The 24,294-nt window shown below is 46.5% G+C and overlaps 1 protein-coding gene across 1 annotated transcript in view; it reads right to left on the reverse strand.

Annotated features, from left to right (window-relative positions):
* The window catches only part of FHOD3 (formin homology 2 domain containing 3), a 450,577-nt gene that overhangs the window by 379,033 nt on the left and 47,250 nt on the right, over window positions 1-24,294 (reverse strand). Inside the window, 2 exon segments of the mRNA XM_044382961.3 lie at window positions 2,303-2,367; window positions 12,967-13,073. Of these exon segments, the coding sequence (XP_044238896.1) occupies window positions 2,303-2,367; window positions 12,967-13,073 (172 nt within the window).

The following is a 24,294-nucleotide window of genomic DNA, read 5'->3' on the forward strand; positions in this document are numbered from 1 at the left end:
AGTCAAAACCTCCCATCCAACATAATTAGGGCTGGGGTAATGAATGGTGAGAACTAATTAAAGCACAAAATCCTTTTGAAGTAATAAACACCTTAAGACTTTATTTTAATGTGCAGCTATAAGACCTGATCATGCTGGTTTTGCCTGTGATGAGACACTGGGCATCCAGCATGATAACGACACACACCTTCACACCCACTTTCAAGCTACGACGTTTCTTTAAATAAGGGTCTACTTACTAGAATTCTCTGTGGACCTGCTTTCATGAACCCCTCCACTGATGTGGTCTGGGATTTCCAATCTCAGTTTCAGTGAAGTCAAGCAAGAACAGACACTTGTGAAGACTATAGCCCGTCTAGATTTTTTGCAATATTCCAACTTTTATAGTTGTTGCAACCCACCTATGTTGACTAATGCTTTAGTAACCAATTTTGAATCTTGTCCAAAATAGCCTGTAAAGTTTCAAAGCACTGACCTTTTATACTCCTGTTTAATCAGTATATATGATATTCACCTACCACTTCATTCAATTACTTCATTCCAATACCAAGTACACCTGGCATTAAGAAGGTTTGGGAACAAACACCCTGATTCTGTTAGCACCCAGCTCAACCCCTCCAGCAGGAAGGACTGCGTGTCCCGGGAGAGTGTAAGACGGGCTGCTGGCGCTCAGCATGCTATGGGGAGAAGTTGTGTGTTTTACGTGGTACATATGTTACATGAGACTATAGAATACCTAAGTTAATGCAGCAAGTCAATAATATAGAAGCTGGTTTAAAAAAAAAAAACTCCTGTACTTGAAATATTTATTCACAAAAAGTGAATTTACATAAAAGGAATTAGTTCATTAGGATTCTGATCTAGCCTATTTTAGTGTTAATCTGCTTTCCATTGCCTTACTACCTTGGGAAATACCAATTCATCCTCGTGTCCCAAATCTCTACAGGTTATCAGCTATACTTCAACCAATAGTTAACTTCAACAGTATTCAGCACATTACATACTGGAATTTGCTCCAGATCTGGATGTGGGGGGAAGGTGGGGTTACCCAAAGTCACAGGTCACAGGCATTTTCTTCAGGTAGACATGATTTATATATATGAAACAACAGGAAAAAGTGTAATGCAGGTAATTTAAAAAGCAAATGATTAAATATAGAGTGTATGTTTTTACAGTACATAGTTCATGGTCACTCAGTACCACCGGCAGTTGAGAGGTGAACAGTCACTGCTGAAGGTTCTACAGATCTCACTATGTCTCCAACAAGATTAGGGTCCCTCCCACTCTGAGGCTGGGGAGTCTGCTCTACAATTCCTCTCTGCCCACACAGAGATCGTCACTGGACGTGCTTACGGCCTCACATATTTAATAACACATGACCTATAATTACACAGCTTCCCCTCCACGTTCAGCCACCTCCTCACCCCATCCCTGGGTCTCCAACAGGGAAGCAGGGAAGGCACCGGAAACAATCCTTTCCACTCCACTCCGTCCCCACACTCCAGGTATGAACTGGGCCTCAACATGACTACCTGTGCTCTCTTAACAAGAGGCCTGAATTAAGACCACAACCTATAATAAAAGCAGAATGACTCAGATAGGGAAAACTTCCATGTCGAAAGTGAATTTTAATTCTCTTCTTCTTTTTAGGACACTAGATATTTGCCTCAACTTAGCCCAACGCCAGGAGGAAACCAGGCCAGTTTTAGATATGCTTCACATAAAAATGCTTTACTTCACATCAATAACTGCTTTCATTGCCGTTCAACTCACACATGTAGGTAGGGAAACCAATAGGTACAGGAAAATGGCTGCAGGAATGGCCCCAGTGGGGTCCCTGTGTGACCACTCACAAACCATTCCGAACCACAAATACATCCCCTTGACACCATATTGTCTGTATCCATGTACGCCCCATCCTCCACGGACCTGAGAAGTCCCTTTTTATCACCTGACCCCAGCCTGGAGCCTCAACCCCCACGGCCCTACAGGGAGCTTCCTGAAGCCACCAGAAGGCACATGAAGATCACTTCAACCAGCGGGAGGTTCACTTGGACACTGCCCCACGAAGAACCTCAACAACCCGTCTCCCCTCCCCCTCTCGTCACTCACAGAGCAGCAAAGGAAGTCAGAATGAAACAGTTGCTGGAAATTGCCTCACGAAACTAACAACCTGGGATAGGGGCTTACCCAAGTAGACAGTGTAACCCTATGTATTTTATTGCTTAGAGGACATTTCTTATCACACATTTAATCCCTTGAGGGCAGATGGCAAGTCTCCCCTTCTGCACATGTCACTCACCGATGCAGGCATGGACCCTCACGGACAGCTGTGTCCTCAGGATGATGCTGTGCTTCTTGCCCCGCCTGATGGAGACAGAAGACAAAATAGACATGGGTATCCCGGAGGTCGCCAAGACGACACCTACATGCTGTCGATCTGCTTGAAGGTTCTGGCACACCCACGTCAGAAACTCTACACAAGTAGGGACCAAACAGAACGAGAATCTACCCTGAAATAACATGAAGTCACAGGGCTTTACAGAAAATTAGACACCGAAGTTTGACCCTGTTGGCTGGCACACACATTTTATTACCAAACCTGGTCAACTCGTTCTATCCACAGAGTTGAGTGTGTACTCATGCTTGACCATGTTGGGAAAATTGTAAAATCTGTGCCCATCAAGTGACACACATCTGCTTGACCATTTTTACATTTTTTTTAAAGCTTTTATTTGACAGAGAGAGACAGCCAGCGATAGAGGGAACACAAGCAGGGGGAGTGGGAGAGGAAGAAGCAGTCTCGCAGCGGAGGAGCCCGATGTGGGGCTCGATCCCAGGACTCCGGGATACGCCCCGAGCCGAAGGCAGACGCTTAATGACTGAGCCACCCAGGCGCCCCTACATTTTCTGAATATAGAAGGGCACACAGCAGAATCATCACAAAAAGCCGGTTTGCTGTGTAGTAAGTCAAGACTACTAGGGCTTTTACCCTTCACTCATGGGAAGGTAGGAATCCACCAAAGAGCTTACAGGCCATTTATTCTCAAGAACGCTAATTTACACCACGACTTTGCATCCTACTCACTTAAGAAAACAGCACTGGGTGTTATACACAACTAATGAATCATCGAGCCTTACATCGAAAACCGGGGATGTACTGTATGGTGACTAACATAATATAATAAAAAATCATTATTAAAATAAAAAAAAAAAGAAAGAAAGAAAACAGAACTGGGGGGGGCGGGGAGACAGGAGTGGCTCAAGATGGTTAAGTGTCAGACTTCAGCTCAGGTCATGATTTCAGGGTCCTGGGATTGAGCCTCGCATCAGGCTCCCCACTCAGCAGGGAATCCACTTCTCCCTCTGCCCCCAACTCGTGCTCACACTCTCAAATAAAGTCTTTAAAAAAGAAAAAAGGGGCCCTCCTCCCCAATTCATCTCCTAGTGGGGCTCGGCCCACCTTGTGCAGAGAAGGACCAGGCACACAGCAGTTAAGAGAATAATTGGGAGAATACAGGAGTCCTGACTCCCTGGGGTGACAGAGGCTTTGAGATTTGGACAAAGGCAGGAGCCAGCCAACCAGCACCTCAGCAGATAACCTATGGGGTCTCTCAGTGGCTGAGCCCCCTTCCATCACTGGGAGCTCCTCTCTCCTCATCAGGGCTCCCCCCAGAACAGTCTGGCAGTGCTCTCCTTCCTGGTTTTGGGTTGTGTTGGAAGGAAAGGAACAAAAATCTCACCAGGGCACATGACTAATATCGTGATTATGAATTCATAGTAATCACTGCAACAGTTTTATTCATTTTTTTAATTATAATATTTTTTATTATGTTAGTCACCATACAGTACATCCCTAGTTTTTGATGTAAAGTTCGATGATTCATTAGTTGCATATAACACCCAGTGCACCATGCAATACATACCTTCCTTACTACCCATCACCAGCCTATCCCATTCTTGAGACCCGGTAAGAGGGGAAAGTACAGCTTTTAAGAAGGTCTCTTCCAAAGGGGAAAGGAAAACCCCTCGCATAGTCCTACAAAAGCATGTAGTGGCCTCCAGCCCAGCAGCTGCTTGTAAGCAGCTGCATTCAGGACTCCTTCATGTCCCCATGAGCCCCTCCCTGATTCTTTGTTCATCTGATTGTTTTACGATTGCTGTGTGCAAGGCACTGGTCTCGAGGAGCTTTCCCCACATACACAACACTTGACCCATCTTCCCAAGTCTGGGATTCCTATAAACACAGACTGCAAAACTTTCTTCACACATGAAAATCTTTCTCTGGATAATCCAGGTGTCGACCCTCCTTCAATTCTTGTGATCATGCTAGAAAGTTCTAAGTGCATGGAACTGAATTATTAAACAGATTTTGGGGGTGTTCTGGGATGGGGGCAACCACCAGGTGTTAGCTTCACCCAGAGATGGGCAGAGGTCAAGCTTGGAGCAGTAACCAGAGAACCAATGAGTTAAGGCCAGACCCTAATGAGGAGTAACAGCAAACCCTGAGTCCACAGACCTAGAGGATTTTCTGTAAAATTCATGTTATCAGCAGTTAGGAGTCAATAAAGAAAGCATGTAGACAAAAATACATGCTTTAGATGCCTGGATATGGGGGGCTGGGGGGAATGGAATGACCAGGGAAAAGATTTCAGAACATCTCAAGTTCTGGAAAAGTTCAAGACAGCCGATTGCTAGCCCTGTTTTTATCTTCAAGCAACTACAAAAAAAAAAAAATCGAATTTTGAGGAAGTGCTTGTTTTCCCACAGAATTCTCCAGTCTCACAGTGGGGGGGTGGTGTGGTGCGGTCTGGGATTCCGGGCACCCGCACGGAAACAAGCACAGTCTTCCTAAGGAAGCTACGGTAGGCCCACCGTCTTGGAGGGGGCGTCTTTTCTGTGCTCATGCACTGAGAAAGCAGGCAACTGGCTGGTAATCCTAAACCCTAAGGGAATTTATAAGACCACAGAAGGCAGGCCTTTTTTGTAGTTTTATCACTTATGATTCCTCTGCTTCAACATTCTACCTCTTTCCCATGCCCCTGTACATGAAATCCTACAATGGAAGAAACCTGTGTAGAATTGGGGGCCACAGGCTATGGAAGTTCCCTGAGAGGAGGCCCCAGAACCCAGGAGTTCCTAGCGAAGGAGAGGACTGGCCTCAGCTGAGAGGAGTGGTGATGAGTGGCAGCTAAGCCCACAGAAGGTGTCCTCCATCTCCCATCCCTGGTTTCTCCCACCTTCAATGTGGGTACCATTGTTGTGCCCATTTTGCAGAAGAGGAATACGCTAGTAGAAAGGAGAAACTGCAGCAAGTCACATGGCTAGTAGAGACAGACCCAGGCTGAAAGAGTGACTCCATGATCACCTGCACCATCCTGCCCATTGCTGGACGACGGCCTGACCTCCTCCAGGGCTTACAAAGGATCAAGAGTCTAGGCATTCTTAGGGAACTGGTATAACCACAATACTAAAACCTAACAAAAGGGACATACATTAGAAAATTAAGGTGCAAATTAAGAAAAAGTTAGAATCAACTTAATTTGGTTAGCCAAGAACTCAAGAAGAATTACAGGAAGTTCTAGGTTTTATTTAAATCTATAAAAAGGGGGACCCGGGTAGCTCAGTCGGTTAAGCGTCCAAGTCTTGATTTCAGCTCAGGTCGTGATCTCTGGGTCATGAGATCAAGCCGCGTGTAGGGCTCTGCGCTCAGCAGGGAGTCCGCTTCTCACTCCCCCTCCGCCCTCTCCCCTACTCACGTTCTCTCAGTCTTTAAATAAAATCTTTAAAAATTTAACAAAACAACTAGTCTGGATGCAGAGATAGAATCCTCATTTTGAGGATGCTATAGCAGCTCCACCAGTCCCAGGGAGGACTGCCCACATTGAATTCCACCAAGATACAAGCTCATTTTGGTTGAAGGTATACCCTACCCACTACATGCCTTCTTGCCTTACATGATGCTGGAAAGTGAGCAGCCGTATCTGAACTGTGATGAAGCATGAAAGATGGAAGCCACATCCTAAGGATGGCAAAGTAGAGAGATAAGCCGGGCCCCTAAGAGCACCTTATCAACATACCGTCCTTCAAATGGCCCTAATTATTCACTTTAATTAGACTTCATTTTTAAGAGAAGTTTTAGGGGTACCTGAGTGGCTCAGTGGGTTGACTGTGCAGCTCTTGGTTTCAGCTCAGGTCATGATCTCAGGGTCATGGGATCAAACCCCTATTTTGGGCTCCAGACCCAGCAGGGGAATCTGCTGGAAGATTCTTCCCCTCTGCCCCTCTAACTCGTGCACTGGCTTGCGTGTGCTCTCAGTCTCAAAATCTTTCTAAATAAAAAGAAGTTTTAGGTTTACAACTCCCTTCCTCCAAGGAATCACCCCAGCCTCTCTGGCCTTTGATGCTCTTCACCTGGGTCCCAGACTAACATTCCTCACCTGGGTGCCTCACACCTTGGGTATGGTTCAAGGTAACCTCATTTGTATAAATGCTCTCTCCCTCCCAATTGCTCCCACTCCAGAAAGCTCACTACTTTTCCAAAGATGTCATGTGCCCGTTTTACTCTTTTCTTGCCATAGTCAACTAGTACCACAGCACCCTCCCCTCCACCACAGGCCCCAATCCACCCCCACCACGCCTTCCTCAGCCACCAAAGCTCAGGTGCTTGAGATCACAGGGGGCCACATCGGACAGCAACCTCCCTGCTCAAAGTTCTGTCCATTCACGCCACCCTCCCTGTTACTGGACTTCCAGGAGGACTCCCCCCTTTGCAGGCCAGGTCTCTTCTGACTCCCACCATCACCTTAAAGCCCAGTGCCCACCCGAGCTCACCCATTCCTGCTGGACGCCATCTTTGTTCAGTGATGTGATTGGCATTTGAAGGTACTCAGAGCCTTTCCGCTCCTACCGTCCACTCAGCATAGGAGTGGATTCTCTCCTGATTTCCTAAACACATCTCCTTCCCAGGCAGCCCAGGAGGGCTTTAAAAAGCACCACTGCCTAGGCCCACCCCCAGGTTCTGATTTCATTGGTCTGAAGCTGAGCGGGAAGGGAAGTTGAAGTTCCTCAGGTGGGTGCAGTACCCGCCCCAACATGGAAAACCTGTGCTGTCAGTTCCCGAACACCAGGCCACCTGAGGAGCTTTTAAAGAGGCGAGAATCCCGAGCCCCACGCCAAACCTCCGGAAGCAGGCGCCTAGAAGCCAGCATTTCTAGGCAGCTTTCCTCCAGGTTATTAAGGCAGCCCAGCACTGGCCCAGGGCCGTGTGCAAGGTTTTAGGCGGCGAGGGGTTCCACAGCCTTCCATCAGATTCTCAGAGTTCTTTGCATCCCAAGAGGTCAAGTTTGAAAGAATAGCTTTCCCTTCTTACTATCTGACAGGAAAGGAAACCTCATCACTCACCTCTTTGTGTCTCCTCTGCTTCTAGACTTAGCAGTATTGAGAAGTCACCCACATTTTGAACCCAAATCTAAAAACTCACTGAACCTGAAAATCCAAGCCATACACAAATGGGAGCTCTGGACAAGTTGAGAGACCCTGGTTCGGGTGTGGACAGGAAGCAGTGCGCAACTTTTCCTTCTCCTCCTTGGTGAGGACTTCCAGCTGAGAGCGCAGGCGTGTTGTCTGGGGCTCCTCTGGCAAAGCAGCGAAGGAGACGAAGAGTCTCCTGTCTTCTCAGTGGGTGCCAGGCTCAAACTGCAGCCCACCAAGCCCTTCCGCTGGCCCCGGGTGAGGGCGAAAACTGGCCATTTTCAAACAACAGGGGCCGTCCCAGCAAGGTCAGGGCTCTGCTCTTTGCTGCCGAGCTCTCCCACGCAAAACCCTGTGTACCCACAAACCATGCAGAAACCTCGGGGGTCCATGGGCCCCACACACATGGTTCCCTGGGGTTCACGAGCTACGGGCTGAGAAGCTAGGCATGTTAGAACCAAACCAGGGCTCTCCCCAACCCCCTCGTGTCCCTAAGCACGTCAACAGCAAAGCTGGCAGGCTCGGGACACAACGGGCCCTGCAGACCGGCTTCCTCACCTGCACTGGAGGGGACTGAGAGCCGTCCCGTCGCACCGTCCGCCCAGCGCGCACAACTCCCGGCCGCATTTTCAGGACTGGCCTTCCCAGGCAGCCCTGGAGGGCTTTAAAAAGCACCACCGTCTGGGCCCACCCCCAAGGTCTGATTTCATTGGTCTGAAGCTGAGCGGGAAGGGAAGTTGTTAACGTTCCTCAGGTGGGTGCAGTACCCGCCCCAACACGGAAAACCTGTGCTGTCAGTTCCCAGCCAAAGAGCAGACCACCTGAAGAGCTTTTGAAGAGGCCAGGATCCCAGGCCCCAGCCACACCTTCTGAAGCAGGCGCGTAGAAACCAGCATTTCTAGGCAGCTTTGTCTGGGGTATTTGGCTCTAAGTACCTTCACAGGTTCAGCCCTTTCCAGCCCTGCCTGGCCTGAGCCACCAGCCTCACGCTGCCAGGCTCTCCCCACCCCACCCCCACAGGGTTGTTCCCGACGTCCCCCCACACACACAGCGCTGGGAGGACCAGCAGGGGGGTGTGGTGTAGTTAGCAGTGCCCAGCCAAAGAGGAAACTGGGAGAGAAGCAGCAGCTGTCTTCAGAGCTGACCCTCGGGCGCAGGCCTGCACGGAGCCAAGCGCAGGGAAGGGTGAGTACCCTAAGTGACCGAGACAAAGGCAGCAGCACTTGGGGACGCACACCCCACGTGCAACAACCCCACATCTCACCCTGCAGCTCTCAAGTGCTCTACCACGCTCCCCCTGACGGCCCTCTCGCCCATCTACCTCTCAACCACTGTCCCCTCCAGGGCTAACTTCAAGCCCCACCTTTTCGGTGACAGGTCTCTGTGCCCCTCAACTGGCACTGGTTTTTTTTGGAGGCAGTGGAGATAGAAATAAGCACAAAAGAGGCGGGGGCTCTCTGGCCCAGCTCTGTCCTGTGGAAAAGGATCCAGCCTTGGTTTCCTTAACTAAAAGAAATGAGATTTCAGAGTGCTTGGCCTGCATGGACCCTTCCAGTTCTAAAATCCAGTGATTCCCATTTCCGTGTATCTGCTTCTCAAATTCTGACTGTAATTATAGTAAGGGCTGCAACTTTTGAGTTCGTATTATATGCTGGCAACTAGCCTGCTGTTTCAGTACTATACGTCATTGCGTTTTTTTCCTCACAACAACCCAACGAGGATGCGTTATGATGATCTCCAGTTACTAGGAGACTGAGGTTCAGAGAGGGGAAGTAGCACCCCCATGGTCACACAGCCATGAGACTAACAGCAGAGACCACGTCCCTAACCATTAGGCCATGCTGCTCCCCGCTGTGCTCTCCTCTGGGGCCAGAGACCTTGTTGGGATCCCTGCCGACACGGGGAGCTAAATGGAACTGGGTAGTATTCTCCTCGTTTCATAAATAAATTTTATAAACTCCAATCAGAGATAAAGTGACTTGCACAAGGTCACACAGGAAGGGTCAGGGATCATCATCCAGAGGCTCGGGGTTTCTGGCTGTGTGCACCGTGCTGTGCTGGCTCGTGTCCCGGCCTTGGACGGCAATACATGGACCTGGCTCCATTTTGGTAGCATAATAATTGCTTTGTCCTTCTACTTTTGAAGGTCTTTCTCCTCTTCTCTGATTAGCTATAGCTTAAGTGATCATTCTAAACAGGGAGCGAGTTAATTTTTAGTCTTGACATAAAAGAGCAGGGTAATGGACAAGCACCAAGAAACTCCTCCAGCAAGGAAAATGCTCTCAGAACACCCTGTGCAAAAAAACACCACCATTTGCACACCGCCTGCCACACATTGTCATTATATGGTCACAACATTAGCAGATTTTTGCTATAATTCACACAAAGAAATCAAGAGAAAGAATGGCTTCATTTGTCCTTTTCATGCCTCAGAAGGGCAATTCCTAACTAGGAAGAAATTATATTTTAACTCCCATTCGTGGGAGACAAGAGTTCTCAGGCATACAGACTTTGCCAAATGCCACCCTCTTAGAGGGACACTCAGTGCGAATGACAGATGTGCCCAGACGCCTCCCACCTGTGCAGGAAGGCTCAGTCTGCCGGCTGCTTCCAACCAGCTCCCAGCAAGCTGCCATATGCTGCCAGGGCTCCGTGGTGTAAGTGACCCGGGGAAAACGGAGGACCCGGCAATGCCGGGACAGCATCATCCTGGCCTGTCTGCTGCAACCTAGGCCAGGGACAGAGGGGCCCCACCAGTGGTTAGTAAAAGTGGCTTCTTCATACTCCTCCCGACAAAAAGGAGTGCCATCTTGACTACATTCCAAAGGACAAGGTGGGGAGGTCACCACAAACCAGGACTCTTGGAAAGACATAAAGCCCCCTCTGGAGTGAGTTTGGGGCCCACCTATCAAAAGCACAGCCACCCAGCATGGTCTGGCTACCTTCTATTGACACTTTCCCACATATGAATCCTGCCTTCTCATCTTGCCATAATCCATCTAAGGTGTAGGGTGCAGAAATGTTGTCAAGGTTGCACCTATCAGATGGACCCATGGCCAGGTGAAGATTTGCAAGGAAGCGGAGTGAGAAAGTAAGCCCCAGGATCTCCTCTGGGGAGCCTGCAGCAAGGTTCCTGGCTCTTCAGGAACGGCTGCGGGGCCTACCAGCACCTGGATGCTGATGCTGACAGGGCCAGATGACGGCAGCAAATACATTCCCCCGCCCCCGCCGCCCCCCGGAGCCACCGTGAGGCGTGCTTGAGTGCTATTTGGACCAAATCCAGTGTTTTAGCCTGGGACCGATGATGTCCTTGCATGAACCAACATTATGTCACCAAAGGTGCCACCGTACTTCAAGTAAACCTGAAATGCCTTTGCCCAGAAGCTCCTGGGATGGTCAGGGGAGCACAGACTTGGAATCGGGTCCACCTGTTTTCAAACTTGGCTCTACCATACTGGCTCTCTCTCCCCGGATGTGTAATTTACCTCCTGACCCTCAGTTGTTTCAAATGAAAAACAGAAACAATGAAATCCAGTCACATGACTGTTAAGAGAATGAACTATTAAATAAACAGACCGTGAATAAGGTGCCTGGTATTGTGGTTGGCAGAACAGGTGCTCCCTAAATGTTATTTTCTTCCCCGCTCTAATTTTCTTTTTTAGAGAGAGAGTGTGCACCTGCTGGGGGCGGGGGGCAGAGGGAGAGAAAGAATCTTAAACGGACTCCATGCCCAGCACAGAGCCTGATGCAGGCTCAATCCCAGGACCCTGAGATCATGACCTGAGCCGAAATCAAGAGTCAGGTGCTTAACCGACTGAGCCACCCAGGTGTTCCTTTCTTCCCCGCTCTTAACTCTTGATACTGCTGTCTACTGTAGCGATGCTTTTCTTTCCCCTAAGCTCCCATCTCCAAATTGAATTTTGATAAGAAAGAAAAAAAAATCAAACAGGGCATGGTCTTCAACTATAATACCAGTAGAGACATTTTTCAGGTTGATAATAATCTACTCATAACATTCCTGGTGTATGTTTAATCAATGAGCCATGAAGTCATCCAATTAGACTGACATCCAGCCTGAATTCTGACATCTTATATAAAGGAATGTCATTGTCAAATACTCGGTAAAAACTATAGCAATGAAATTTTCCCAAGTCCATCAATCTAATACTGTTATTTTTTTTTAAATAATGATGAGAAGAATCTGGTATGACATAATAATGAGTGTGTGTACAGCCTATGGAAGTTTCCAGGGTCTGTTCCCATTGGGTCCTCAGAAAACCTTGCTGGTTCCTACCAAGGATCCTGGCCTTAGTGCTCACGGTCATGTTATTCAGGAGTCCATTCTGGGATCCTGTCATTTACCTGACTACCAACGTTCAGTAAGTGCCTATAATGTGTTGAGAAGATGCCAGATGAGAGATATTCAGACAAGCCCAGTACTAACCTAGTAGAGCTTTAGAAGCAGACAACTAAGGACAGGGGGGGACAGTTAAGAAGGAAAGCACCATAAATTGTGGCAGGTGTTAAAGTAAGGGAAACCCAGCAAACCACCGTAAATACTAGAGTCAGGTAGAAAACTAACACTAAGAAGGTTTCCATTTTCCCTCATTTTTGAGCCATTCAGGAAGAATCAGCACTCCCAGATAAGATTCATCTGGCTGTAATCTATTTTTAATTCAGGCAAGGTAGCTTCAAAGCAACTTTTGGGGAGGTCCTCGAACACCAGATTAAGACAGCTAAGCTTTATTTGGAAAGCAACAGGGAATCTCTGAAGGTTTCTAAGGAAGAAGGTGATGAAATCAGAGATATACTTGGTTCTGAATGGATGAAAGAAGGCAGGGAGCCCCAATCAAAAGGCTATTTCAATAACCTAATAAATACAGGAATAGCTGATCGTGTGGGTATATGTGATTTATATATGATTTCACTTCCTGCACACCTCTCTGGTTTTTTATGTCTATTGCTTTATTCAGATTCACAGCAATCAGCAGTATTAAGCAATTCTAGATGTAGGCTAAAAGTGACTTGATGACAACACCATCACAAGTCATTTTCTCCACTGCTGTGAGTTTGAAAGATAATATAGTTACAAAATAATCTACTAGGACATCTGCCAAGGAAGCAAAATATCCTGGAAGTTATCATTAAGAACAATGCTTAAAATAGTTGTCAAGCTACTAAAATCTAGAAAATATTAATTTAATTATATTCGGTTTAAAAAATTCTATTCGGTTAGAAGGTCAATATAATGTGCTTCATTAACTATATCAGAAATTTTCCTGCCCCCGAGCAGCCTTGTCAAGAAGAATTCCTCAAAATGCAAACAGGTTTGCTATCACTACCGGTCAGTCACTTGCATCTGCCTTCTTTGGTGTGACTGTGAGTGCAGAGAAGGTCAAAGCTACAGTGGCCTCTTCCAAGAATTAAGGCCTTACTGTACCCCCATGTCTTGGAAGCTTGGGACTAGTCAACAGAGACAACCGTTGCTCTTACCCAGCATCATCCTGGAAGCCTTCCAGCTCGTCCCGTTGCTCAGCCAGGGTGGCCTCCAAGTCCAGGTAGGCGCCATTGTGGGAGAGCTGCAGCGTGCAGTCATCGAGCTGCAAGAGAAAGAGCCTTTAAGCCCAGTCTGCTCCTGGGATGCGGACTTTGGATGCAGAAATCACTTCATGTTGCCCTCAGGTGTTTTTTTTAAATCAAGCATGATTCTGAAATTCAGATTGTAACTGGAAGAGGTAGCGGGTTCGTACAAATAAATTGGAAGCACACGACATAGTGAACAGATGGCAATGACACCTATGAAGGGAGTGGCCCTGATAGGGCCCAGGAGACGTGGACAAGGGAAGAGAAGGAGCCCTTTGGTACCCGTGTCACTTTCCACTCTGAGGGCCCCAGGAATACGCCATGGAGGATTTGGGGAGTAGAAACCAAAATCACAAAGGTCACAGAGTTTAAAAGGCAAATCTGGTGCAGAACATGCCCTTTGCTTTGATTCAGTGAGAAGCCTACTCCTTCAGATTCAATGGTCAGACCTGGCACATGACAATTAGTAGTTGCTCAATAAACATTTTTACGGTTGAATTGAAAAAAACGTTCTCCATCTGAATGATGCCATACTCAAATGACAACATACCAAAGAAGACATTAGGCCTCTTTGTTACTAGTCGTATTTTTTAAAAAGTCGTTTAACACTTTCATGTTATTATGTCCCATGCATAATTCTAAGCATTTTACATACATTACATCATTTGATTCTCACACAAACCCTATTAACATCTATTGTTCTCCCCATTTATCAAGAGGAAACTAAGACACAGAGAAAGACTAAGTTATTTGCCCCTTGTCACATCTGGGAAATGGCAGAGCTGGGACCTGGATGCTGGTAGTCTGTGTGAATCGAGGCCATGCTCTCGATCATTATGCCTCCTCTCTATGGCCACAAACCTACAAAGGACTTGAAAATACCACATTTGCAAAATGCAGTATGTGTCATCTTAGTGTTCCAGTGTGGCCAAGGCCATGCCACATGTTTGCCACCCCATTCCCTTTTCCTTCTGATCACGGAGAGCACATATCCCAGCCTTACAGTCGGGCTAACAGCCATGTAACTGAGTACTGACCAATGGAATATTAGGGAAAGTAAGAAAGGCTCCCAACAGGCCTGGCCTTGACACCCCCGCACACCCATCCACCTTTCTTCTGCGCACAGCCAGAGGCAGAGAAGCCAGAGGCTGGATGCAGAAGAGCCACAGGAGGCCTCCAAAGTCAAGAAACCAGCAGAGCCCCGGAGAGGAGGAGCTCTGGTTCCTGAATCACCGCGTGGAAGAGAGCATTCTGCTGCCCGGCGTCCACTACCCACCCTGGCTGGTGACTAGAGCACAAGCCGTGAGCTTCGCTGTGGTAAATTGTTAAGATTGTGAGGCTGTTACAACAGCCAGCATGACATGACATTGGGAATGATCGATACACTTAAAAATACAGGGAAATAAGTTTACTAAAGTTAACATCCCGAGGAAAGCCGACTTCACGCTTGATTTCTTGGGCCACAAGTGTGGTTCTTAGCATTCACCTACCTGATGGGTTAAGGCTCTTATTCCAATGACAGGAGATTGGGGGAAAGCAAAGGCAAATATTTAGCTACTTTAAAACATCTAGATAAACGCCTGATAATCCTCCCACTATAAGTGAGATTTCAAACTAGGAATTAGTCTCTTTTGATGGAAAAGCTTTGCTTATTATCCTCAACAAGAGAAATGTAGACCGTCGACTTGTCTAGAATTGGCATCTGTAACAGTCTGCTAATTCTTGTAGAGACCCCGCAGCTCCTATTTCTAGTTATCCTCAACAGAATGAAAGGAATTTGTTTTATATTATTTGTAAGAAATACCTAGCTCAATCATTTGAAGGGGTTAATCCTATTTGATTCACTTGTTTTCTTTCTCTAATAACAAACTGGTCCTCTTAGATACTAAAGGCACGCTGGTAAGGTTCAGCATTCTTGACTGGCATTTTACAGAGGGATCCTCTCATCTGAGAAACCATTTAAACCCAAGGATCCAATTGGCCAAACTCCCTGTACTGTGGTGTGAGAGGTGCGCCCCAAGTTTGGGGGGAACACGCAGGGGAGCTGTTTCCCCCAGCCTGCGGAAGCAGCAGACAGGAAGGATTTCCTGCAGAAGGCATCTCCTGGGCCAAGGGTCTCCTGTGGACTGAAATCAGACTTCATTGTTCCTAGATGGAAAATTCCATTAGAAACTGGACCTGTTAACATGTACACTAAACCATGGGTAGAGCTGGAATCACTCCAGCTCAGTTTGCTTTGACCCCCTGTTGAGGTTATTAGCTAAGAAAACTGACTTGATCTGTCCTGTTGATAGTACTAACACTTTTGCTTATTTTACATCCCACTTGTTATCAACAGACCAGAAGATGGGGATAATGAAAGCCCTTTAAGCCATAACAGTTTCTTTTGCCTCAGCCCCCTGGAAACGTGGGAGCCCAGAGAAAGAGGCTTTTGGATAAAGAGTTTCTGCTTCTCCTCCAGGGGGGCCTGAGTCATTCCGAGGCTGGGGTCCACACTCAGGCCAGACAGAGAGAACTGAGTCAGAGAGGAAGTGCTGCTGTGGGTGTGGAGAGAGGCAGAACGTGAACGTGCATGTGGTATAAATATTCCCACGAAGGCCCATTTCAAGCTACCAAAGGGAAGTCACTGAGCTTAGAGTTGGAAAAAGAGACACAGGAGCCCACCAGTACATAGTACCTTCACCAGATACAAGAGATGTCAGGAACCTCGAACGTGTGGGTAGCAGTACAATATAATAAAACAATTAGGAAGTAACATGTTTTGAGGATTTATTAGCTTTGTTTTTAATATAACGTGTTTAATAAATGTTTACATAATTTACTTTTTAATAATGGGTACATTCAACAACTAGCTCATGAAATTCCCAAGAATTGACCTGTCAGCCCCCTCCAGTCACCCAGGCCAGCTCCAGCACACACCCCTCTGGCCCTCCCACGTCATTCATTGGAGGAACCCAACGTGGAGACAGCAGGGAGTGGGTAAGTGGCCGAGGAACCTGTCCCGGCCTTCCGTCCTCACCACCCCACCCAGCCCTATGGTCGTCTCCTTAGCTGGGGCAGAGGTGGGGCTCACTGGCTACCAGCAGATATAGCCCTGTTCTTACTGGCAGCTGTGGCCAGTTTGCCCATCTTCTCCATCCCATACCTTTTGCTTTATGCTCAGGAGCCTGAGATGAATATGAATATCCGGTTTTCCTCAACATTCACCAAGGATCTGCCCACCAAGTCTCTGCCTCAGCACGCTCCCGGCCAGCCTGGAACCACAATACAACAGCCCACAGTCTCCCTGGCCTCCAACAACAGAATCCCAAAAGCGTAGCAGAACTGCCTGTTCTCATCATTCCTCTCCTCACATTCGAGGCATCATGACTACCCTTTTCATAGTTCAATTTTAACAAAATTATATGTCAGGCACGGGCTGGGCACCAAGGAACACATAAACGCTTCCTCCCTCAAAGATCATTTTATTGAGTAAATATAACACACAAATAGAACACAGAAGAGAATTAAAAGCCGTTTAAACCAACTGTTATAATGTGTGGAAGTTCATCCTCAGTCGTATTCCTTCCCTATAATTAGCAGCCACAGGCTCCCGGGACCCAAGCATCCTCCATAAAAATGCCCCAGTCCTCCTCTCAGCAGAAAGGCCGCCATTACTTCCTAAGCCAGTGTCACAACCCTGCTCCCCTAATTAATAGATGGGCAATTTGTGCTAGTGTTAGTTAACTAAAACAGGAGAGATGAATATGGGCCTTTTAATCTGTCAGGAAGTGTGTGTGGCGTCCTCACAGGAGCGCTACCAGAAGGGGTCAAGGTCAGACGTCACAGCCTTTAGCGAGCTGGACACGTGAGCACCACGGGGGTCCCAACAACACGTGCAGCCTGTGAAGACACCACACAAGTCAACGCACACGGCTCGCTCCACTCCCCCACCCAAGCCCCACCTCCTCTGTACGCCCAAGACACAGGAGATTAATCTTCAAACCATCACATGAGCCAAGGAGTCGGAATGAAGGGCTTCCTTGCTGGACACTCACACTGAAACAGCGAAATCCCCTAAAAGAGGGTCCACTTTAGGTACCACTTTAAAAGCAAACTGGTGAGTCCACTCAACGAATTCTTCAATCTCGTCAGGGATAACTGTTCCAAAAGAACGCACCGACCTTAATAGGCAGTGAGTCAAGGTTCGTTCCAAGCTGGCTGTTCTAAAGATTCAGACAGAACTATCCCGACTTTGCCTCCGCAGTGGAGGACACAGACACCTCCCAGCGCCTGACAGGGAACCTCAGTTCCTACTTCCACCGAGGCAACCTGATCCCCTCCCTTGGCCGCTCATGTCAACCATCTTCCTGAGTGACTTAAGGGCCCTGGAATTTCCTGACTCCGACAATTTTCACGTCAACCCTGATCCCCTGGCTGCATGTTCCCCGCACTCCTTTCTTGGCTTTCGGTGCGGTGGCCAGGACACTGCCGGGCACTTCAGGACAGAAGACAAAGCAGGGAGTCCTATGGGAAGATCCCATTACAGGGCTGTTCCAGAAGTGCGGCAGCAGGGAAGTCTAGTGGTGGTGACCCCGGCGTGGCAGGGAGACTTCGGCTTCGGCTGCCGGCTGTGAACGTGTGGCCAGGATTCCAGGGAGGGGGCGGGGTGCTCAGGAGGGGGTCAGCCACCGAACCACAGGAGGGCTCTGGAACTGTGTGTACCCCCGCTTCACACACCATTAAGGCAGGCCCCCCACCCCTTGCAGGCAGGTTGCACTAGGCCACTCTCGGGCTCTTTTGCCTGTTCTTACAAAGACAGGGCATTCAAATAGAAAAGGCAGACTCGCCATCCCGGGGGAAAAAAATATATCTAAAACAAGGCTGATGTCACGTCTCCATTTGTATATTCTTTTCTTTCCTTAATCCAGTGAAGTGGCCTGTTACTGGTGGTTTAATGATTACCTCTGTTTGGCAGCAGGTCCCCAGTGATCCTTAGTCTAGGCAATAAAATAGATTTGCATGGAACCGTTTTATAAATATACACGAGGGCAATCCTTTAAGCTAATTTTGGTGATAGTTCAGAAGTGGGAACACATAGGCTGATTTTCAAGAGAAGAATAATAAAAGCTAAAATATCATTTGCTCGTGTCATTTAATTGGTGCCTCCCATCCTCATATCCACACAGCTGACAATATGATTTTGAGGCTCCTTCCGTCAAGAGGTAGATTCTTTCTCTACTCCTAGAATCTGGGTTGGCCTGTATATGGCTTTGGCCAACTCAGCAACAAATGTGACATCATAGAGACTTGAAAGATACTTGTCCCCTAGGGCTGTCCTCTCTTACTGCTCTTGGAACTCTGCCAGCGTGTGAAGAGGCCTGGGATAGCCAGCCTCCGGGGTGACTGTTTGTTCCCACTGCCCCTGCCACATCCTGCCAACTGCCACACACTAAGTGAGGCCGACATGGATCATCGAGCCTCCAGATGACCCACCTGCTGATGACAGACACAAGAGAGCCCAGCAGATGCCAGCCAAACTGGCCCAAACCAGAAGAACCACCCAGTAGACCCCCAGACTCATAAGCAACATCGTAAGATTATTGCTTTAGGTCAATCTCCCTTTCCCAGGGCCTGCCCCTCCATCCACAGCAGACACGCTGCCCCCTGGAATGCAAGTTCACACGATAAGTGCTCAGTGCCTGGATCAGTGATGGGTGAGAGGCTCCCATCACCAAGGTGCCCACCAAGCACACCACGACACCGCTAGCTCCATGCAAGAAGGCCACCACGATGCCCAGGCTCTGAGGCCACAGAGCAGGCGTGTCCTTCCCGGAGCCCCTACCGGGGACAGAGGACAACAGCAGATGCTGGGCAGAAAGGCTGGGAGCATCAGGGAGTGGGAGAGTAGTCAGCTGAGACTCCCTCCCAGGGAGGTAAGGAGGCAGCAGAAGGCAAAACCATGCATGAGCCGTGCTTCTGAGCCCTTAGAGCGTGTTCCGTCGTCCCATGGCACAAAACACACGCTCAAAGATAAAAGTATGAAGACTCTCAAGATGGCACCTGCAAGCACAGGGCCCTTCGGACTGCACTGGTCACACACCCACAAAGCTGGCCCCGCTACTGGCTCAGAAATGAAGCATGGCTGTGGGTCCCATCTCTCTCCAGGGCAGGCTGACCGGGGGCTCCCTGGGTGCCCCCCTTTCAGGCTCATCCCAGCTCTAAGAGCAGCAGAAATGCAGTCAGCACATTTCCATTCATTGGGTCTAAGAGCACTATGCCTGTTTCCCCCTCAAATGGTGTTTCTTTTGCTAGGCAGTCACCAAGCTTGTGGCTTCTTTAAATTTTGTCATTCCTTCTAAAGGCAGCAGAGACAAGGAACTAGACATAGGTGACAGGCAAAAAAAAAAAAAAAAAGTTAGGAAAAGAGAGCTTTCCAATAAGCAGTGCCACAAGGTCCGTCCACAATTTCTTAATAAAACCTGCACAAAACCCGGGCTCAGCCATTCCAGCATCTATGGGCTATGGTTCCCCCATAACCCATACAGACCACTGCAGAGGGACGAGGTGGAGAGGGGGCACGCACGTCGTGGCTGCCCTCTGCCATGTCCTGAGACGGACAGTGAAGACGTGCCATGTGTTTCATTGTCCTTCAACCACACAAAACTTTCACATTTGTTCCTTTGTACATACAATACATTTCATAATAAAAAATGATTCGTTTCACATATCGGTCCATCTTCTTAGAGAAAAACCAAATGAAGCTGATTTACATGATATCAGAAGAAAATAGGTCCTATTGGTTAACCCCAGCAAACCTTATTCAAACTTTTAAATCCCTAGGGGCCCATTTAGCTTCTTTGGAACAACAAATACATCACAGGTACTTTTTTTTTTAAGATTTTATTTATTTATATGAGAGAGAGTAAGAGAGAGAGAGAGAGAGAGCACAAGGGGAGGGAGGGCCAGAGGGTGAAGCAAACTCCCCGCAGAGCAGGGAACCCAAAGCAGGGCTCCATCCCAGGACCCAGGGATCATGATCTGAGCCGAAGGCAGGTGCTTAACCGACTGAGCACCCAGAGGCCCCCATCACAGGTACTTTAATAAATGTTTTAGGGTCAAGTACAAGGATATTTTTGAAGATCCAGCATATATGGGTTATGAAATAATATGAATGTATTTACTTTGAAAGGGGCTGGATTTTACTTCCTCAGAAACCTTCAGTAAGTTGTGTTATCTGTGGCCACCAACTTCAGCGAGAGAAACAACGTCCTGAAATTGATTTAGGCAGTTTCCAGATTTCTATTTAAGTCAACAAAACCGTACAGCTCACCAACCAAAGGCCAGGGCTTCTGCCAAAGTCTACAAGAAAGACAAAGGCAAGATTTCGCCCATTAAGACCTTAAGCCAAGGGGATGTGATAATCTGGTAAATATTTGAATTACTTTAAAAGACTTTGTTATCATTAAATAAATAACCAAGAATGCATTAACCTTCTCTCTTAAAGAGGCTGGAATATTTACTATGTTTACAGGTACCTTTTTTCCATTTTCTGTTTCACTTTGGTCAATCTGAAAAACAGTATCAGCACTAAATTTCAGGATTATATCTGATCCATTACAGTCATCCATTCCTTCATGCAGGTTCATAATTCCTTCCTGTGCTTGTTCTCTGCACCAGGCACTGTGTCATGTCCTAGGGAGCCAACCATAATCAGGACAGCCCCGGGAGCACTCACAGCTGTAGATGGGGCTGATCCCCAACAGCGGGTTGGAGTTCAGGGAAATGTGAACAATGAGTTCGTCACCTTTGTTGTCTGTTCTTGATTTCACTGTGGGACAGCGGGACGGGTTGGTGGAGCAGGGAGCTAAAGGATTCAAAATCCCTGCCAGGGCAGAAGTGTGAGTAGCCAAGACGCTGAGAGAAGGAAGCCAAGGGCTCTGAGAGGGGAGTCTTCCTGGCCACAGGAGAGTTTGGGCTTGATTCTAGGGCAACGGGAAGCCATGAAATGGCTGTAAAGGGATGCATGCAGGACAGCTTTGCCATGTGGGGAAGGAAGGGAGAAGAAAAATGAAGATGCCAGTGCTGGAATTAGAGGAGATCTGAGGGGGGGCTGGACAATGATGGAAGCTGTGGGAGTGGACAGAAAAGAGGGAGAGGGCTGATTCAAAGAAAGAGAGGGGAAGGGAGAAGGAAAAGCCAGGGCAACATGGGCATTGATGAGATGCAGTGATACCCAACAGAGAGAAGCAAAATCTTGAGTTTCTGGTTTGAGCAAATTAATATCTTTTGGTGATACCTTTACAAACATGAGAAACATGAGACGGGAAACTCTTGGGGGCAGGGAAACAGGATAGAATAGGGGTTTTTGTTGTTAACATGCTACCTTTGAAACAAGTGGAGATGCTGAGTAGAGAAATCGATTTTGGGGGTTTGGGCGTACATACGAACATGGCAGTTGAACTCTCATAAACGCACTGGTGTACCGAAAGATAACAGCTAACTTTTTGTATCTTGAAGTTCTGGAATGCTATCCCCCTTTTCATTCCTGATAGTGCTAATTTGTGCTTTCTCCATTTTCTCTTATAGTTTAGGGAAGGTCCCTCATTCATTTATTAGTCTTTTCAAAGAACCAACTTTTGATTATATTGCTTTTCCACCATTTAAGTTTGTTTTTTTATCTCCTTAATTTCCTTCCTTCTACATTTTTTGTGTTTCATATGCTGGTTTTTTCCTAGCATCTAAAATCTTATGATTTTCAGTCTTTCCTCTTTTCAATTATGTGCATTTCAGACTATAATTTTCTTCTGTCAGGTTTAGCTACAGCCCACAATATCTGATATGCCGTATTTCATATTTTTATTACCCTCAGTCCGCAATATTTCCTAAATTTCATTGGGATTTCTTCTTTGATTCATGGGTTATTTAGAAATGTGTTACACACTTCCCAAATATTTGAGGATCTTCAAGTAGGGACACCTGGGTACTCGGTCAGTTGATTGATATTCCCTAGTAGACTCTCTTAGCAGTACGAGAGTCCCTCCTTATCTGCAGTAATGTTACTGACCTTAGACATGACGTCATCTGTTGCTAGGACAACCAGACCACTTTCGTTAGGTTAGCACCCCATGGTTTACCTTCTTTCCATCTTTCACTTACAACATTTGGGGCCCATATATGTAAGATGCATCTTTTTTAAGTAGAACATAGTTTGGGTTTTTTTTTAATCCAATCTGATGATCTCAGTTTTTTGATACAAGTATTTAATCAAAGTCTGTTAACCTAAAGTGATTGCTGATATTTAGGTTCAAATCTGCATATTCTAGTTTCCTTTTTCCTCCTTTCTTGCCATCTTTGGGATTAATCTACTCTTCTTTATTACTCCATATAGCCTCTGTATTTCCTCTCTATTATTCTATTTACTCTTAGCTCCCCAGTCTTATTAATTCTTTTAGTAATTTACCCTATAGGTAATCACATGGCTTCCTGAGTCAGAAGTACCTACCAAAAATGAGCATTATCACTTCCCAGACAATGTAAGGGCACTAGACCACTTTAATATGGTCTATACCTTCTGAGATATTGAGATATGTATTTTGAACCCCATGACATAGTATTGTTTTGAGCAGTCAGTATTCATTTAAATTTATCTACATATTTACGTTTTCTCTTGCACTTCATTCCTTCCTCCATTTCTGTGCTGCTATCTGCGATAATTTCCTTCTGCCTGAAGAACTCTCTCTAGTATTTCTTTAGTGAGAGTATGCTGGCAATAAATTTCTTTAGTTCCTAGTTTCTGGAAACATCCGTACTTTACCTCCATTCTTTGGGTAACTGCTTTGTTGAGATATAATTCATATATCCTATAACTCACTCATTTATATTGTACAACTCCCTGGCTTGCAGTTTATTCACAGAGTTGTGCCTCCATCACAACAATCAATTTTAAAACATTCCCATCGCCCAAAAAAGAAACCACATATCCATTAGCTGTAACTCCTCATTCCCACAATCACACCCCCGGCTAGCCCCCAGAAACCACTAATCTACTTTCTGTCTTGAAAGATCTGCCTATTCTAGACATTTCACATAAACGGAATCACACAATATGTAGTCTTTTGTGGCTGGCTTTTTTCACTTAGTGTAAAGTTTTCAAGGTTCATCCACATTATAGCATTTATCAGTACTTCATTCCCTTTATTGCTAAATAATATTCCATTGTATGGATATAGCAAATTTGATTCATCCATTCTTCAGATGATAGACATTGGATTGTTTCCACTTCTTGGCTACTATGAATTACTGTGAACATTTGTGTATAATTTTTTATATAGACATGTATTTTCATTTCTCTTGGGTACACTTTTTAAGCAATTGCCAGGCTGTTTTCCAAACGGGCTATACCATTTTACACTCCCACCAGTGATGCATGAAGGTTCCAATTGATCCATAATTCCGCCAACACTTGCTTGCTTTTAGCTTCTAGCCATCATAATGAATGTGAAGTGGTATCTCATGATTTTGATTTGCATTTCCCTGATGGCTAATGATTGTGAGCATCTTTTCATGTATTTATTATTGGTCATTTGGGGATCTTCTATGGGGAAATGCCTATTCAAATCCTTTACCCATTTTTTTATTGGGTTATTTGCCTTTTTGTTGTTGAGTTATATATTCTGGAAACAAGTCCTTTTTTGGATATGTGATGTGTAAAATATTCTCCCAATCTATGGGTTGTCTTTTTACTTTCTCAGTGGTGTCCTTTGAAGCACAAATGCTTTTAATTTTGAGAAACTACAATTTACTTATTTTTTCTTTCGTTGTCTGTAGTTTTGGTACCGTATCACCTTCACTTTGAAAGACATTGCTGGAGGATACAGAATTCTGCGGTAGCAGTTACCTTCTTGGAGCAGTCACCAACTGTGACCCCTGGTGCTGCAGCTCACGCCAGCTCAGTTGAAACATTGGCTGCCAGGCCTACTGTTGTTCTTTGTAAAGGGAAACTATTTTTCTCAGGCTGCATTTAATGTTGTCTTTGTCTTAACTGCCAGGGCTTTACTGTGAAGTGCTTATGTGTGGTTTACCTATTATTTATCTTGCCTGAGGTTTGTAGCACTTCTTGAACTTGTGGCTTGCCATCATCTTTTGGTCTTGGAAAATCTTCCCCATTATCTCCTCAAATATTGCTTCCATCCCATTTTCCTTCTCCCATTCTGGGACTCCAATATGTGTATTTTAGACACATGTACCATATGCCTA

Source organism: Ursus arctos, unplaced genomic scaffold, assembly GCF_023065955.2.
Source record: "Ursus arctos isolate Adak ecotype North America unplaced genomic scaffold, UrsArc2.0 scaffold_17, whole genome shotgun sequence".
NCBI classification, from domain to species: domain Eukaryota; kingdom Metazoa; phylum Chordata; class Mammalia; order Carnivora; family Ursidae; genus Ursus; species Ursus arctos.